Source organism: Capsicum annuum, chromosome 6, assembly GCF_002878395.1.
Source record: "Capsicum annuum cultivar UCD-10X-F1 chromosome 6, UCD10Xv1.1, whole genome shotgun sequence".
NCBI classification, from domain to species: Eukaryota; Viridiplantae; Streptophyta; class Magnoliopsida; order Solanales; family Solanaceae; genus Capsicum; species Capsicum annuum.
Genome location: NC_061116.1, coordinates 12,891,411 through 12,909,967, shown reverse-complemented (window position 1 = coordinate 12,909,967; position 18,557 = coordinate 12,891,411). Strand labels below are relative to the sequence as shown.

The following is an 18,557-nucleotide window of genomic DNA, read 5'->3' as shown; positions in this document are numbered from 1 at the left end:
TAAATAATAGAAATAATTTTACTATACTTCTCTTTGAATAGAATATATTTTATTTTTTAGAAATAATATTTAATAATAAAAATAAAATAGATAAAAAAAATAAACTCTTCATTAATTTTTCAGGAATAAATATTGTTAGAGATTGGCGAGAATAATAATGACAGTGCATTTTACTGTCGTTACCGTTACGGTCACACCCTCAGTAATTACCAAAAACAAAAAAAGAAAATTAAGATATTCGAAAAGTGAACATATAAAATAAAGGAAAGCGGTGAAAAAACCGCCGGCCAACACTATAGTAAAACCTTGTTCTCCCTTCCCTACCGGAGTTAAATCACCGGCGATCTGCAGCATCAGTGAACTCCGGCGACCGTCCGTACACTTCTCATCACTGGTGATCTTCATGTTTCTCCTTCCTTTTTATACATTTAAGAGCTTGTTTGGTACTATAGATAAGGAATAACTAAACATGTTATTAATATTAAGATGAGTTTATGCCCTGTTTGGTTCATTTATTTGGATAAAATCACTGGTTAAGTTATTCCGAGATTGTAGCGTTAGTTGTATGAAAAAATAACATAAATATATACCTTTAACTTATTATATTTACACAAATTTCCACTCTTACAAAAGTAATTACAAAAATCCAACTACTTATGTATCTTCATTGGATGTACCGGGAGCTAATTATACCTTATATACATTTAAGATCTTGTTTGGTACAATGGATAAGGACTAATAATGATATTAATATTAGGATGAGTTTATTCCTTAATTTGGATAAAATCACGTATAACTTATCTTGGATTTGTTATCCCGGAATTGTAGTGTTATTTAGGACAACAATCTTGAATAATTAATCCTTATTTTCCTGACCAAACGAGCCCTTATACTCCCTCAGTTTCAAAGTATTTGTCACAGTTTTCTTTTTTGGGAGTCAAAAATATATGAACTGTTACCTATAATTTATGTACATTTTTATATATACATTTTATACATTTAAGAGCTTGTTTGGTATGATGATAAGGGATAACTAATCATTTGATTAATATTAGGATGAGTTTATCGCATGTTTGGTTCATTGATTCGGATAAAACCGTGGGATAACTTATCTTGTTAGTTATCCCGGGAGTGTAGTGTTATTTTTATTCCACATTGAAGGTAGGATAATAATCCTAGAATAATTAATCCTGGGATCCCCTTATTTATTATTCTTTATCTTGAGCCGGGGGTCTATCAGAAACAACCTCTCTACTTCTTCGGAGGTAGCGGTATGGACTGCGTACATCTTACCCTCCCCAGACCCCACTTTGTGGGAATACACTGGGTTTGTTGTTGTTGTTGTTGTAATTAATCTTGGGATAACTTATCTTGTTAGTCATCTCGGGATTGCAGTATTATTTTTATTCCACATTGAAGGTAGGATAATAATTGTAGAATAATTAACCCGGGATAACTCGTATCATTATTTTTATCCCACATTGAGGGTGGGTTAAAAATTACTGGTAAAGTTTATTGGTAAAGTTGCTGCCATATGACTAGGAGGTCACGGGTTTCAAGCCTTAGAAATAGCCTCTGATAAAAATGTAAGGTAAGGTTGCGCACAATACACCCTTGTGATGGAGCTCTTCCTCGGACTCTGCACATAGCGGGAGTTTTGGTGCATCAGACTGTTCGTTTCCCAACTTGGTGGGGATTGGGTATGTTGTTGTTGTTGTATTGAGGGTAGGATAACAATCCTAAAATAATTAATCTCGGGATATCTTATCTTGGATAGTTATCCTGGGATTGTAGTGTTATTTTTATCCCACATTGAGGGTAGGATAACAATCCTGGAATAATTAATCCTGGGATAACTTATCTCTGATTAGTCATCCCGAGAGTGTAGTGTTACTTTTATCCTACATTGAGGGTAGGATAACAATCCTGGAATAATTAATCTCGGGATAACTTATCTTGGATTAGTTATCTCGGGATTGTAGTGTTATTTAGGATAAGAATCTTGAATAATTAATTAGGAGATAACTTGTTTTCCCAACCAAACGAGCCCTTATACTCCCTTAGTTTCAAAGTATTTGTCACGGTTTTCTTTTTGAGAATCTAAAATATATGAACTTTTACCTATATTTTATGATGTACTTTTTGAAATATACATTTTGTACATTTAAGAACTTATTTGGTACGATGGATCAGGGATAACTAATCATGTGATTAATATTGGGATGAGTTTATCCCATGTTTGATTCATTGATTTGGATAAAATCACGGGACAACTTATCCTGTAAGTTATTTCGAAATTGTAGCGTTATTTTTATGAAAAAATAATATAATCATACACCTTAACTTACTATGTTTACACAAATTCCCACCCTTACAAAAGTAATTACAAAAATTTCAGCTACTTATGTATCTTCGTTGGATGTATCTGGAGCTAATTATGTATCTTTGCAAAGGAAATATGTATCTTCATTGAATGTATTATGTATCTCGACAGACCCAAAATTGGAAAAAAATGTATTGGGATCTAATTATGTATCTTTACAAGTGAAAAAATGTATTTTTGTTGCATGTAATATGTATCTCGATAGATCCAAAATCGAAAAAAATGTACGGGGAGCTAATTGTGTATCCTTACAAAGAAAAATTTATTCGTTGGATGTATCGGGAGCTAATTATGTATCTCGATAAATCCAAAATCGTGATTTTCAGTAATTATGCAAAATGTCAGGATTTTCTGTAATTAAACTCCAAACTGTCGAGATTTATGTTGTTTGGCCGATTTTTATCCCACATTGAGGGTAGGATAACAATACTAAAATAATTAATCCCGGGATAACTTATTGTAGGATTGTAGTGTTATTTTTATCCTACATTGAGGGCAGGATGATTGAATAATTAATCACGAGAGAACTTGTTTTCCCAACCAAACAAGCCCTTATACTCCCTCAGTTTAAAAATATTTGTCACAGTTTTCTCTTTTGAGAGTAAAAAATATATGAACTTTTACCTATATTTTAGGATGTACTTTTTTATGTATGAGAAAAATTGTAATTTATAATACTTTTCATATAGTTTTGGAATATCTAAATTTTGATTTTAAAATATTGAATTGATTTAATGAAATTTAGCTTCGAAAATTAGTTGAATTGACTCTCTTTTTGGAATGGAGGGAGTATAATGTAAAATAAACACATACAGTGGCGCATATGTTTATATTATGTGTTTGTTTGTGTGTGTGATTGTATAATAGATGTTTTGTGTGTTGTATTGTAGGTAGAGGTGGCGGCAGTAAGGTAGATTGGATGGGATATGGCGGAGCCACCATCACCGCCATTAAAGGACAACAAGTTTCTAAAAGGAGTTTTTGCAGTGGGTGGAATTATGTCTACTCTTGTCATCTACGGAATCTTACAAGTATGTTTCTCAAAATCATGATATTCATTGTATACTTATGTGATTTAGAACAAGCATGATCAACACCCGCCCAAACTATGTATGCATTTCTATTTAGGGGAACTGGAGCACTCAGAGGAGTGTCGGGATTTTAGCTATTGTAGACGTTTTAAGGTAGAAGAGGTTAGACAGGCTGTCCGCAGGATGCGAAGGGGTAGGGCGACAGGGCCGGATGAGATACCGGTGGAGTTTTGGAAGTTCGTTGGAGAGGCTGGTGTAAGGTGGTTGACTGGATTGTTCAATGAAATTTTCAGGACGGCAAAGATGCCCGAGGCGTAGAGGTGGAGTACCATAATCCCTCTCTATAAGAATAAGGGGGACATTCAGAGTTGCGATAACTATAGGGGGATTAAGTTATTGAGTCACTCGATGAAGATCTGGGAGAGAGTGGTCGAGGTGAGGCTGAGACGGATAGTGTCTATTTCGGAGAACCAGTTCGGATTTATGCCCGGCCGCTCGACGACGGAGGCAATCCACCTGGTACGGAGGTTGGTGGAGCAGTATAGGGAGAGGAAGAAGGATCTGCACATGGTGTTTATCGACCTGGAGAAGGCTTACGACAAAGTCCCCAGGGAGGTGCTTTGGAGATGCTTGGAGGTGAGTGGGGTACCGCTGGCATATATCAGAGTAATTAAGGATATGTATGATGGAGCGAAAACCCAGGTGAGGACGGCGGGAGGAGACTCGGAGCATTTCACTGTCCTGACAGGATTGCATCAGGGATCTACTCTTAGTCCCTTTTTGTTTGCGTTGGTGATGGATGTGTTGACGCGGCGTATTCAAGGGGAGGTGCCGTGGTGTATGCTTTTTGCAGACGATGTAGTTCTGATAGATGAGACTCGAGGGGGTGTGAATGACAAATTAGAGGTGTGGAGGCGAACTCTTGAGTCTAAAGGGTTCAGGGTGAGCAGAAGCAAGACAGAGTATGTGGAATGCAAGTTTAATGACGTGAGGCGGGAGAATGAGGTAGTAGTGAAGCTGGAAGCTCAGGAGGTATGTAAGAGGGACAAGTTCAAGTATCTTGGGTCCGTGATCCAGAGTAACGGTGAGATTGACGAGGATGTCTCGCACCGTATTGGAGCGGGATGGATGAAGTGGAAACTCGCGTCGGGGGTGCTGTGTGATAAGAAGGTGCCGCCCAAGCTTAAAGGCAAATTCTACAGGGTGGTAGTCCGTCCGGTCTTGTTGTATGGAGCGGAGTGTTGGCCAGTTAAGAACTCCCACATCCAAAAAATGAAGGTGGCAGAAATGCGGATGTTGCGCTGGATGTGTGGACTGACTAGAGGGGATAGAGTTCGGAATGAGACTATCCGGGAGAAGGTTGGTGTGACTTCAGTGGAGTTCAAGATGCGGGAAGCACAATTGAGATGGTTCGGACACGTGAAGAGGAGGGGCATGGATGCCCCAGTCCGTAGGTGTGAGAGGCTAGCGTTGGATGGTTTTAGGCGGGGTAGGGGTAGGCCGAAGAAGTGTTGGGGTGAGGTGGTTAGGCGGGACATGGAACAGTTACAGCTCACCGAGGACATGACCTTGATAGGAAGGTCTGGAGGACGCGAATTACGGCAGAGGATTAGGGTCAGTTCGGGTCGCTAGTGTAGGGAATTACTTGGTGGGGGTTTTATTCTTGTCATGATTCCGTGTTCCGTGTTCCATGTTGTATTACGAATCTGTGTGCTTTCCCCTGCTTTCCTCTGCTTTATATTACTTATGGGTGCCGTATTTATGTTATGTAATTTGCTTCTGTGGTGCACTATGTGTTTGTGTGGTATCTCGTGCCTTGAGTCGGGGGTCTATCGGAAACAGCCTTTCTACCTCATTAGAGGTAGAGGTATGGACTGCGTACATCTTACCCCCCCAGACCCCACTAGGTGGGAATACACTGGGTTTGTTGTTGTTGCATTTGACTGAGCATGGTGTTCATTTTGGCTGGTGCGTTATATTAGTGGTTGTGAAAGAAAATAACAATGTGATAGTTGCTGCAATGTGACGAAGAGGTCACGGGTTCGAGGAGTGGAAACATCCTTTTATAAAAATGTTACACAAGGCTGCGTATAGTAGACTCTAGTGGTCCGGTCTTTCCCTTAACCTCACACATAGCGGGAGCTTAGTGCATTGGAAAGTATCACATTAAGCTTTAGAGTTTGAATTTTTAATTTGAGTTATTAGAAGTTGTGAAAGAGCTTGAATTTTTAACTTGAATTATTAGAAGATGTGACATTTTGATTGAAAAGGAATGGTGCAATCATGTGGAGACGTTCTAAAATGAAAAGAGAGTGATATTAATTGAAACAAATAGAGTATGCCCTTTGATGTTATGAAAATGTATAATCGCTTTAAGTATCATTGTGTTGCTCAGTTCTTATTTTGGTGGGAGAGGTAATTGTAATTGTATGATAGTGTTAAGGGCTTTAGGAAGAGGGTACTTGCATGATCGTACGGGCAAAGGAAAAATGAGGAGATACACTTGCTGCTTTGGTAATTTTATTCATTTGCAATTGAAAGAAACAAGAGGGAAAAAGCCTTAGTTATTAGTGCATACAACATTGAACAGTATAAGACGCTTTTGTTCAATGCGCTATGAAGTTATTAGTGCATACAACATTGAACAGTATAAGACGCTTTTGTTCAATGCGCTATGAACTTTGTTGAGTTCTTGGTCAACTTGACTCATTGCCACTAAGTTTTGGTTTAAATATTTAGATTCCTTACTATGGTATAATAGGCAACATTTGGCACACCAATAGTCTCATTCGTAGGTCTGCATGGAGTCATGTGTGACCTAAGATTTAGGTTACATGTGCAGAAGGACATTGAGCTGTATATAAAAGGCTCGCATTGGATAAGCAAGTCTATCTAAAGTGGTTGAACAAGGATCGGACAACCACTCCACTCATTGCCTTGAAGTTTTGGGTTGCATAAGTAGATTCTTGTAACAAATTTGTTTAGTATGCAACGGGAGGAAATGGAGAATAACTTTGGGTATTTAAGCTTAGAGCATTGGGCAAGTTCTTTTCCATGGTGCTTTATTTTTGCTAATTCTAGAAGTTCTGATTGTTCCAGTTCTTATTAGAATGAACGGACGGAACACTTTTGGTATTAAATTCTAGTGTGAAGCATTTTCAGTTTATTTATTTTAAAGGACTTCTTCCCTCCTGATTGTCTTCAGCTTCTCTGACATTTCGGTCCCTCATGGGATGGAAACATGCTTATTCTATGTGGGTGAAAAAACATGATAGAGAGTCTTTCCAATATGATATTGGAGTTTCTAAATATAATCCTATCATGAAATGGTTTCGAGGTATAGTTTCAAATTCTGTTAGTACGCAAGAGTTGTGCTTACAATGGGATCCAAACGATTTTACAGAGGAAGCCACAAGGTGTGGGCATCCTGCAGGACAAGATCTGTTCTAAATAAATTTCTTATACAATTGTGTGATTCCAGAGTAAAACGTCACATGGAGTCAATGACTTTGAAGGCGATTATTGAGTCAAGCAACCGAAACCAAAAAGAAGTTATTTATGAGCTAATTATAACTAACTCATCCACTTATATTATACCAAGCAAGACCCATTTGCAGTTTACTCGGTAGTGTATCACTCATTGGATGAGCCATTCATTTTATACCAGTTGAGTACATCTGTCGAAGATCCAGACAAAAAAAGCTTTGTACCATACCACGGAAACTTTGCTATCAATGTTGTCTGGCTCAATTGCTCCAGATGGAAGACTATTTGGATGGACATATAGCTTTTGGCTTATAAGACGAAAGCCTTAAGTTAGGAATTCTAACTTATGGCTTTTGGCATATACATAAGATCTTAAAAACACTTTTTTTATTTTACTCAAACACTACAAAAGTGCTTAAAAGCTATTTGGACTTGCACTTAAAATAAGCCAATCCAACAGGCTCTTAAGAGGAAGAGACACTCTTTTGAATAAATAAGGGCTCTTGTGTCAGTGTTCAAACTCACCTTCTTTCTTCTTTTTCTACCAAAAAAACAAAAATGGAAGGTAGCATATGGAGGATAAGAATAGAGCACAGTACTATATTAAGCAAGCCTAAAACAAATAAGCATAAAGGTGAACTACAAAATTTTAGTATTGTTTGTTCATTAATAAATATCTAAATTCACTTGTTCTCTATAGCAGTTGTCATTCCTGCAAATTTGTTTCATGCCCATTTGCTAAGTTTTAAGGGTTTAGGCTAATCAAACCTTGATATGTGCCCTTATTGACAATCAGCCCAAGTGTGTGTAATTTCCACATAATTTGAGTTTTTTAGTGGGAGCCACATCGTACAATATAGTCATCTAGATTCTAATTGCAGCTTTCCAGTATTACACATAAAACGACTCTTTTCTCTGTGATTATATGTCTCTTTTCTGTTTTCAATTGATTCTCATGCAAAATCTGCTACATTTTTTTTTCCTTTTACTTCTGGAGTTTACATGTTAAATAGATTCTTAGTAACTGTTAAATAGATTCATAGTAACTTACAACCCCATCCATGCACCCCCCACGCACCAAAAATAAAGGACTGATGTGATCATTGAGTAAGCAACTGTTGAAAATGATCTTTGAGTCATCCAATTCCTTGATCTGTATCCTCTTCCCCAGTTTCTTAAATTGAAGATGCAATTATTTGTACAAGAAGATCTTCTCCATTTAACATAAGTAATTTTGAGGTTTCTTTTGCACTTTCTTTTTTCGTTATCTGCATATTTATGAGAAATGGCAAATATAAGTATAGCAGCATCTACAAGCTGTTCAACAGGTCACTTTGATCTCATGCTTAATCCCATATTAATAAAGCAACACCTTTTTACGTTTAACTTGGATATTGTGTACCTTTTGTATCCTTGACATCATGATGAAATCTGTTCTTGCAGGAAAAGATCATGCGAGTTCCTTATGGGGCAAACAAAGACTATTTTATATACTCATTATTTCTTGTCTTCTGCAATCGGATTACCACATCTGCAGTCTCTGCTGGAGTTTTACTGGTAAAGAACAATTCTAGGCTATAAGCACAGACGACTTATTCATCTAATACTGCAAGTGTACCTTTAGGGGTCGTTTGGTTTGAGGTGTTGAAGCAAATAATTCCGGGATAAAATTTTCTATTGCATGTTTGGTTGGCAATATTTGGGATAACTTATCCTGGGACTAATAAATAGTCCCGGGATAAGTTATCCACTCAATTGGTGAGATAACAATCCCACCATAATTTATCCTTGGGATAAATGTATGAAAGGACAAAAATACCCTCAAACTCTATTATTTTCATTTTTCTCTCTCACACACACACACACATATATATATATATTTTATATATATATTCATAAATAATAAATTATGTTTAATTAACGTATAATATATTCATAAATAAATAAATTTTGAACAGTTTACCGTTCAAAATGGTTGTAAAATATATAAATTATGTTTATTTATATATTTTAATTTCTCTAAAAAAAAATAAAAAAATTTAAGAATGAATATTTAAAGCTTAAAAAGAAATATATATATATAAAAAAGGTTAAATAAGATGAAGGTTATTTTGGTAATCAATCAATTTATTCCTAGAAATTATACCATGCATATTACTTTGAATACAACAAACCAAACACTCAATAAAAAATAATCTCAACATAACTAATCCCAGTATAACTTATCCTATCATAACTTATCCCAGCATAAATAATTCCGTTATAACTTTTTTTCAAACCAAACGACCCTTTACATCATTCAAATCTATTTTGAGAGCCTCTTGGTGAGGCAAAGAGTGAAATCTGTAGTGTTTGCATTATTTTTTGTTTTCTTGTAGACTTTGCACTGTTTCCTTGTTAGTTGCTATATTTTCTTCACTATTTCCTTCTTCTTTGTACCTGGATTTGCTGCACTTGAGCCGAGGGTCTTTCGGAAACCTCTCTGCCCGCGCGAGGTAGTGGTAAGGTCTGCGTACACTCTACCCTTCCAAAACCTCACTTGTGGGATTTCACTGGGTATGTTGTTGTTTTCTTGGGAATTTGTCACACACTACACTAAGCATTTACCTCCAATTCTCTGATTTGCAGGCAAGTAAGAAGGCATTGGACCCAGTAGCTCCACTCCATAAGTATTGTATAGTTTCTGTGTCTAACATCCTTACAACAACTTGTCAGTATGAGGTAAGTTTTATCTTCCTTGTGATTTCATGAAAATGAAGTAAAGAACAAAGTAGAAAACAGATATTAAACCTTAAACAAAAAAGATCGTGAAAAACAAAAATCGAACGCATAAGATTTGGAGTAACTGGTAAAGTTGCTGCCATGTGACCAGGAGGTCACGGGTTCAAGCCTTGGAAACAACAGCCTCTGGCAGAAATGCAAGGTAAGGCTGCGTACGATACACCCTTGTGGTGGGGCCCTTCCCCGGATACCGCACATAGCGGTAGCTTTAGTGCACCGGGCTGCCCTTTATAAGATTTGGACAAATATGATCTAAAGAACTTTGGCAGTTGTGAAGTAATAACTGATGAGATCTGATAATTTTGATTCTTTCTTAGGCTCTCAAATACGTCAGCTTTCCTGTTCAAACCCTGGCAAAATGTGCCAAAATGATACCTGTAATGGTAAGTGAACTTGCCATTTAGATTGTTTAGATTGTTGTAATTGCTGGAAAATGAAGTTCATATAGTGCCTCTGGGTGAGACTGGTCTAGAATTTATGTAGTCAGCTTCTATATAGAGTAATTTGTTTGAGCTTTGGCATTGTTGATTCAAGGCATCTAGCTATGACTTCTGGTCTATGATACCATATCCATCTACTTTGAAATGTGAATTTGTCCTTTTGTATGAAAAAATTAACTGGTGAAGCACTAAATTTAATGTTTATATGGTGTTTTCTAGGTACTTTTTTTGGTTATTTTAGCACCTATAATTTCAATAAAGAACCACCTCCTTTACTGAAGTTAAAAGTAACATATTTTTATTTTAAATCTGCCTCTTTGCATCTCGTAGTTTTACATTGTCTCACCTACAATATTTTGTTTAAACAAGTAACACTATTGAGTATGCTTCCCATTTGATACCCATCTTACACTTCCTTTTTGTCTCATGCAGATCTGGGGCACTATCATGATGCAAAAGAAGTACAAAGGACAGGACTATTTCTTGGCATTCCTAGTCACACTTGGTTGTTCATTATTTATTCTGTATCCGGTAATAACTTATGTCTTCTTCTGAACACCTTTGTGTTTTTCTGAATGCCACTAAGCCAAATTATTGTAGGAATTATTTTCAGAGTATATTTTGCGTGAATCCTTCATGAATCTTTTGCTTCATATTAACCTTTTCTAGTAGCCATGATTTATCAGAAGAGAAGTTGTCTCAAAAGACCTGTAATCTCTGGAAATCCTTGCAGATTTAGGGAAAATACCACCCAATGGAAGTAAAAATTCATTATAGGTGATACATGTAGTTAGACTAAGACAATAAGCTCCATTTGTTTTTTTTCAGATTCAGACGTCTGAATCTGAATACACATCTGAATGATTAAGATGTTGTCTCTAGATCTGAAAACTGAATGATTAAGACTGTTTGTTTTTCAACATCTGAATGTTTAAAAAAAATTATTTATATACATAATAAAATAAAAACTCCAATTCAAATAAAAAATTAATTATATATTAAAAAAGTATGTAATTTAATAAAACAAAATTATTAGTATTTGATTGAGAAAAAATATTTATGTTTGTTAGCGATAGTGGAGATGACTTATAATGGTGGTTGCGGTGACTATGATTGATGTTAGTGATTAATAATGTTGGTGGTGATAATTGTGATGGTTGGTATTGTAGTGACTGTTATGATGGTGGCGATTGATGGTGGTGATGGTGGTTGTGTTGTGACGTTGCTTGATGTTAGTAGTTTAAGGTGTTGATTGTGTTGGCTGAAACATGAATGCATGATGATTGACAATGTGTAGGTGCTAGTTGGAGATGTTATTTGTTGTGACGGTGGAGATGGTTGTTAGTAGAGATAAATTGTAGCGATGGTACTGGTTGAAGTGGTGGTAGAGGTGGCGTTACTAGTGACAATGGTGGTGGCGGCCAAAGAATGTGTAGAGGTTGTGATGTATTAGTGGTAGTTAGTGGTGGTGCTAGTTGTGATAGATGAGTTGGTTTGTAGTAGGGATTGACTGGTAGTGATTACTGATTGTGGTGCTGTTGACGGCAGTGGTGGCGGTGAATATAATTAGAATAAAAGAGGTAGTAGGTGTGGTAGCGGTTGACAATTATGGTTGATATTTTTTGTCGATGGTGGTTGTGATGGCGGAGGTGGTTGGTGGTGGTGGATGGTGGTTGACAATGGTGATGGTGGCAGAGGTGGTTAGTGGTGGTGACTGCTGATTATGAATAAAGTGGTGAATATTATCCAACACCAGAATATCCCTTCAGACCTCTTAAGACTTGGTTCTAGATCTAAATGATTAAGACCTATTCAGACCTATTAAGAGTTAAAACCTTAATAAAAAACAAATGCACTTAATGGTCTGAAGTCTGAACTATTCAGATTCAGGCCTCCATTAAGTGCAAACAAATGAGGCCATAATCATGTTGTTAAGCTTACAGTAAGGTCCAATGTTTGCTAGAAGTCACTTTATTCTTGTACATTTGTATGTCATCTGAAAATGTAAAGAACTTGTGATGCTAGACAACCTAAATTATTGGATATTGGAAAAATATGGTTTCAAATGGAGCAAAATGGATAGAGGGGATTTTTATACATATCCCCAACTAGAGCTTGGGGTTAAAGCATAGTTGTTGTATTGGATCTCCATAAACAGGGAGATATGGCAATTTACATTCCCAATGAACAGGTGCAATGGCCTAATATGTTACGAGCACTGAATGAGGGATTACTGGGTTGAAATTCCTGCACTCTTTTCTTGGGAAGCCATCAAATTTTTGGGCATCTTCTGCTGCACCTCCCTGGAACTTTTATGCTGGTCTGATTCTGAAACACTAGAACAAATAGTTTACTGTTTCATTATCTTTGGAATGAAATAGATTTCATGACATTTATGTTGTTTACCTTGTTGAGGGACTGTTTTGAAGCCAGTTATTTTGTATAATTTACTAGCACTAAATATAAATCAGAATGATGTACTTAGGGTTAATTCTCCAAACTAGAATACAGACTTACTAACAAGATTATTGTTTCTGGCACACGTGCTTGTGCTTGAAAAGTATTCAGAATATATTTTCCTTTGCAGTTGTATCCTCAAGGCAGTATTTTTACAGTTTTTTTTGGTTCTAGGCAGAAGGGGACACTAGCCCATACAGTAGAGAAAGGGAGAGCACCATTTGGGGAGTTTCTCTTATGATGGGCTATCTTGGGTATGAGTTGATATAATCAAACATTTTAATTTGGTCATTTAATTAATGAATGTTAAGAGAAACAGCTGGATTTGCTTAAAATTGAGACTTTCTTGAGAATGTGTCAGAGATCTAGAAAACTAGGTCCAAGCACATATCTTGTATTTGAATGAGTTTGTTTATCATAAGAGGTCTGTAATGTTTATAATGTTCTCTCTTTTTCCTCCCTTGATGTACTGTCTTTCACCTTATTCGCTAAGATTGCCAGAAAAAAAATGTCTTAACTCCTAATGCTCCATGATTGGAGCCTCCAAGTCAATCAAAAGGAAAAAGATCAGAATTTGCTTCATAGATTTTTGAGCTATTAACATATGTTATAAACAGAAAGTCATCTTTTGCTAGCTTTCTGGTGAACAAAATAATTGTTACTTTGCATATTAAATACATCTCTTTTGCTTTCCCAATGAATTTTTACAATTCTTTTTACCTGATGACTATGCTATTGCTCAACGAGCTCTTTTAATTGGTCCATAGCAGAGGAGTTATTTTAAGATAATAGGAGTAAAACATAAAGATATCAAAACTTCACTCAGCAAGTTGATACAAAAGTCTAACTTAAGAAGCAAATATACCCTTATTCAGTTTCATCGTTCTTTGGTTTTTATTAAAAGGAGAAATTGAGTCATCTCCCTATTAGAATTGAATATTAGTTTTTTTAAGCTTCTGAAACAAGGCTTTAATAAAGCATTTGATCTCACAGGTTTGATGGATTTACAAGCACATTCCAGGATAAACTTTTTAAAGGTTATGATATGGAAATACACACTCAGATATTCTACACAACCGTCTGTTCTTGTCTTCTTAGTTTCGCTGGTAAGATCTCATTTACTGCAGTTGCAAAACTAGTTTCTGCAACTAATTAGTAGTGTATTTGATTTATTATTAAGAAACTCAATCTTATGCACCCAAGGGTGTGGCCTAGTGTTCATTGAAGTGGGTGGAGAATCATGAGTTTCGGGTTCAAATCCCAACGGTGGCAAAAGCACTAGGTGATTTCTTCCCATCCTTTCTAGGCCTTGGTGGATAGAGTTATTCGATACCTGTGCTGGTGGGGGAGCAAGTATCCTGTATTAGTCGAGGTGCGCGCAACCCCAGGGTTTAAAAAAAATCAATCTTAACATCTAAAAAAGGTATCGGACAAGATGCTGAAAACTTCTACAAAGTTAACTATTTTGTTATTTTCCTGGTCTTCTCACTAAGCTTGTCATCTCCAATAATTTCCATGGTTTACTGTAAGACTTACAAATCACAGTAGATAGGTAGTTGTTAGTTGAGCGCTTGTGGGATAGGCTTGGTGGTAGTTTGGAGCACCTTATCTACTTTTCCTTAATACCAGTAGTAGTAGTGTTTTTCTCTTGGTTTCTTGTTCTTCAGTTACAACTATCGGTTGTTTCTAGCACTTTCATTATCAAATTATTTAGCTGTTATTGTTTTTTTTCTTTCAAAATGCTATGTAATTCCTTCCTTAGTATTTGCCCCGGATTCTTCACTTTCGTACTTTTTATTTACAAAACTATTTTGAAATGCTTTCTTTTTAGTTATTTGAGAGCTGAGGGTCTATCGGAAATAGTCCTCTACCTCCACAAGATAGGGGTAAGGTCTGCATACACACTACCCTCCCCTGGCCCCACTTGTGGGATTGCACCGAGTTTATTGTTGTTGTTCTATATATTTCTTGATAACCTTTAAATTGATTCTATAAATTATCTAAAATGCAAATTTATGCAACAGCTGATGAATATGAAGGATTGGTTAGCTTCCAAGCTTAAGTATGTTTGGCTTTGAATTACGTTTCAGTTTAGATCCAAAATTTTGACTGTTCATAGCACTATACAACAACAACGACAACAATTCCAATGTATTCCCACAAAGTGGGGTCTGGGGAGGGTAAAGTGTACGCCGTCCATACCACTACCTTAGATGAAGTAGAGAGGCTGTTTTCGATAGACCCCGGCTCAGGAAATTTTGACTATTCATAGCACTATGTGCCGTCCAGTTTTCCTCGATGTTCTGAATAGTATTCTTGCGGTGTACTGCATATTGTTTGACCTTTCTATTACATGATTGTAGATGAAACTCTATCCCAGACGTCTGCATTTGCTAGTGCAGAAATTCTTGACAGCTAGTTAAGAACACAAGATTTGATGATATGTAGCAGCTCCTAGTGTATTGTCTTTTTCTGTTAGGCAGGATATTTGGTTTAATGACATACTTTAAATGTTTATGGGTATCCCGAGTTTGTATTAAGAGTGTTTATCTAGTTTATGTTCCGATGAATAGATCTGACTAGAATTTGTCTTTTATTTCCCATTTAGGTATGATCATGCAGGGCAATCTTCTCATGGCAATTGATTTCGTATCTCGCCATCATGATTGTTTCTTTGACATTGCTCTGCTTTCTACTGTAAGCTGTTGTAAAATATATAAAAATCCTGATTTGCTTAAATGAAGATTCTCTGTTCTTGGCTAAATTGTGCAGACTCGGTCGTCATTAAAATGTAATTATATCTGTTTATGTTCTTTGTTGCAGGTAGCAACAGCTAGTCAATTCTTTATTTCGTACACAATCCGCACATTTGGTGCTCTAACCTTTGCAACCATAATGACCACCAGACAGGTAATAAGATATAGTTCAAAGGGTTTGAGAAAGTGTTATGCTCTCCACTTAGTATGTGTTTGATACGAGGGAATGGGAAAATGACTTCCAGGTCATTTTCCGATGTTTGGAATGACGGAAATCATCTTCTACGTTTTAAATTTTCTATCAAAAAGGAGAAAAATGACTTCCCTCACTTATAGGTGAATTTATTTATTTTTGGGTGAAGGTATTTCATTAATCGAAGTATCAAGAAGAGGCAATAGTACAAAAAAGAGTAAAGCAAAAAGATGCAATAATTGACTCTTTAAGGGGTCGTTTGGTGTAAGGTATCAAAACAAATAGTTCCGGGATTAAAAAAATAGTCCAAGAATAAAATTTTTGTGTCCTGTTTGGTTGCCGAGTCCAATTGTAGTATGCCGGATTTAACAAATTGTACCGGGCTAAGTTATCCCATCCTTTAATAATTTCTGGATAATTTATCTTGGGATAAAGCCATAAAATGACAAAATTACCCTCCAAATCCTTTGATCATCACTTTTCACATATATAAGGTGAAGGGTATTTTTGTAAACAAATAATATATTCTTAGAAAGAATGCAATGCATATTATTTTTAGTACCACAAACCAAACAACCACTAAAAAATAATATCAGGACAACTAATCCCAGCACAACTAATCCCAACATAACGAATCCCAGCATAGCTAATCCCGACATAACTTATCTTCAAACCAAATGACCCCTAACTGTATATCAAGCTACAACTAGGGAGCTAACAATGTCCAAAAAATGGTCAGTGCTAATGACAGGGGTTAACTCTGTTCAACTAAAAAGATCAAGTAAACATTTGCTTCGAGGTTTTGATTAGGCGTTGAGATTCGATCACCTTTTCGATTCCTATCGGTCCATAATACCCCTTCAAAAAAATGTTGTAGGGATAATTAACCAAGTCTTCTTGATGGTTTTATGCACTCTCCATAGACTGCAACTAGCATTGACCTCTTTCATATTATGTAGCATGACACAGTTAAGTCCATAAATTGTAACATGTCCCACAGGTCAGCAACGACTGCACAATGTAAGAAAAGATGATAGTGTGTCTCGGGACTATTTGTCATGTATCTAGCTGATAACTCTGTGAGCAAGCCGAAAGCCCCTTCTGTTGAGGGAATCATGTGTAAGACAATTTTCATTTAAGGTAATCTATCTAGCTGAAACAGATAGATTTGGGTGGTAATTTTTTCCTCCATATTAGGCCAAGAGTTAATCATTCTATTTCGAGAGTAGCTTCTTGTAGCATTCTTTCAGAGAGAGTGTCTTGTTGTGTCCCCAGACAAGGAGTCAGTTGTATCTTCAACTGTGGTGCAAGTCCAGTTTGGGCAGCAGGCTTAATAGACTATCCACCTCCCAATCCTGTACAAATCCCCCTGAGATGGCATGGGTGTCCCACGTATTGCTAGTTCTGTTCTACGTGGAAGTCATTTTCCTTATATCTTATTTTTTGACTTCATATCACTTATTTCAACTAACAGTTGGGCATTATTATTAGTCTCTAATGTTCAAAAGTTTCATCAAAACACTCCCCAACCAAATTCGTCTTACCAAACCACCCTTAGTGGCCTTGTGTCTAACCAATACTGATGCTCAATTAAATTGATGTAGTTGGTGAGTATTTTGCTGTCATGCTTGTGGTTTGGCCATCCCCTCAGCTGGGAGCAATGCGTTGGAGCTGTAAGCATTTACTTAATTGTCTCTTGGCTTTGGAAGCTGAAACTCTCAGTGTGTTTTATTTGGGGAGGAAGTTGTTTTACGGTTGATTTAAATTTTTTTCAGGTTATTGTCTTTGGTGCCCTGTATGCAAGAAGCTTCTTAAATACTATAAAGAAACCGTTAACTTTGGAGAATACAGAAAATAGAGCTTCAAGTCCACCAAAGGCAAATCCATAGCGAGATCTTGAAGGATTCCGACATTTGCAGTAACTGATCTGACTTGGCCCTCTCTGCAACTAAGCTGCTCTGAGATAAAACTAAGGTGGAATAGACAGGACTTCTATTGTAGGGACTCCGCGTGGAAGAATAGCTTGCTGGTTGGTTTTTAACAATGTGCATATAATGATTTGATATACATTTGAAAGACATTTTAACAACCTGCCTCAGATACTATTGTTGGATAGACATAAGTTATAGAAGTTTTCTGAGTTGTCTTTAAAAATCTCTTTCTTCACTGTTTCCAGTGCCTTGTGAAGGGCGTAGATTTGGCGGAGATGGTATTTCTCTCTCAAGGATGGAACCATATATCTGCTTAAAAGAAGTATGATTTGTGAGCGCTAGCGCTCTAGACTACTTCAGCGATAACCCAACTTCCGCTTTTGTGGCTTATATGTGGGATGAGTTCTGCTGCTAGCAACATGCAACTTTTAGCTTGGCTGAACCCAAACATATGTGTTGCATTAGTTTACGGTAAAAAGTGACTAGCATGGGCAAAATTATAGTTTTTTTATAATCACTCGAGTGCTGACGGAGGACATGACCCTTGATAGGAAGGTGTGGAGGACGCGAATTAGGGTTGAGGGTTCGTAGGTAGGAGTACGTCCATAATAGTAGGGAAGAATGCTTTGTACTGTGACTACAGTTTATTGTAGTTTCTTGTTCGTAGTTTTTTGTTGATGTTTATGATTTTGAATAGCTTGTTTATAGTTTTACCTTGTGGGTGTTTTGTTTCCTTTATTATCTAGCGGTGTGATATCCCTTTTTGTTGTTTGCTTTTTTGTCTTTTATTCGTTATATTGGTATGTATCTTGAGCTGGAGGTCTATCAGAAACCACCTCTTTACTTCATCTGAGGTAGTGGAGGTAGTGGTATGGACTGCATACACTTTACCATCCCCACCCCCCTCCCTCAGATCCCACTGGAAGTGTGGTATGGACTGCATACAATACACTGGGCATGTTGTTGTTGTACTCTTAGTGCTGAAATTATGGCACTCTGGATGCTATGAAGACCAATGTAACTTGGCTTGTGGAAGAAAAGTTTTAACTAATTTACTCCCCAAAGTATTCGATTTGTCTTACATTTGCCCTTCGTGTGA

At 36.7% G+C, this 18,557-nt stretch overlaps 1 protein-coding gene across 5 annotated transcripts; it reads left to right on the top strand.

Moving 5' to 3' along the window:
- The first annotated feature begins 126 nt into the window (after positions 1–126).
- Positions 127–18,199, top strand: LOC107873528 (UDP-galactose/UDP-glucose transporter 5B). Of its 5 annotated transcripts, XR_001675393.2 has the most exons (13): positions 127–394; positions 3,274–3,414; positions 8,344–8,457; positions 9,529–9,621; positions 9,999–10,064; positions 10,554–10,652; positions 12,753–12,832; positions 13,572–13,684; positions 15,187–15,275; positions 15,402–15,488; positions 17,132–17,200; positions 17,303–17,556; positions 17,704–18,199. XR_001675393.2 is itself a non-coding variant. In XM_016720400.2 (12 exons), the coding sequence occupies exons 2-12, from the start codon at positions 3,310–3,312 to the stop codon at positions 17,414–17,416; spliced, it is 1,029 nt and encodes a 342-aa protein (XP_016575886.1). In that variant the 5' UTR covers positions 127–394; positions 3,274–3,309; the 3' UTR covers positions 17,417–18,199. The 5 variants fall into 5 exon arrangements, 3 of the variants coding, with proteins under 3 accessions (XP_016575886.1, XP_047270606.1, XP_047270605.1); XM_016720400.2 differs by having other exon boundaries at positions 17,303–18,199; XR_007056952.1 differs by lacking the exon at positions 3,274–3,414 and having other exon boundaries at positions 195–394.
- The last annotated feature ends 358 nt before the right edge of the window (positions 18,200–18,557 follow it).

Coding starts and splice junctions, on each gene's coding strand:
- LOC107873528 (XM_016720400.2), top strand. CDS start 3,310: ATGGCGGAGCCACCATCACCGCCATTAAAGGACAACAAGTTTCTAAAA. Junction 10,065..10,553: donor CCAAAATGATACCTGTAATG/GTAAGTGAACTT, acceptor TGTCTCATGCAG/ATCTGGGGCACTATCATGAT. Junction 13,685..15,186: donor TTGTCTTCTTAGTTTCGCTG/GTAAGATCTCAT, acceptor TTTCCCATTTAG/GTATGATCATGCAGGGCAAT.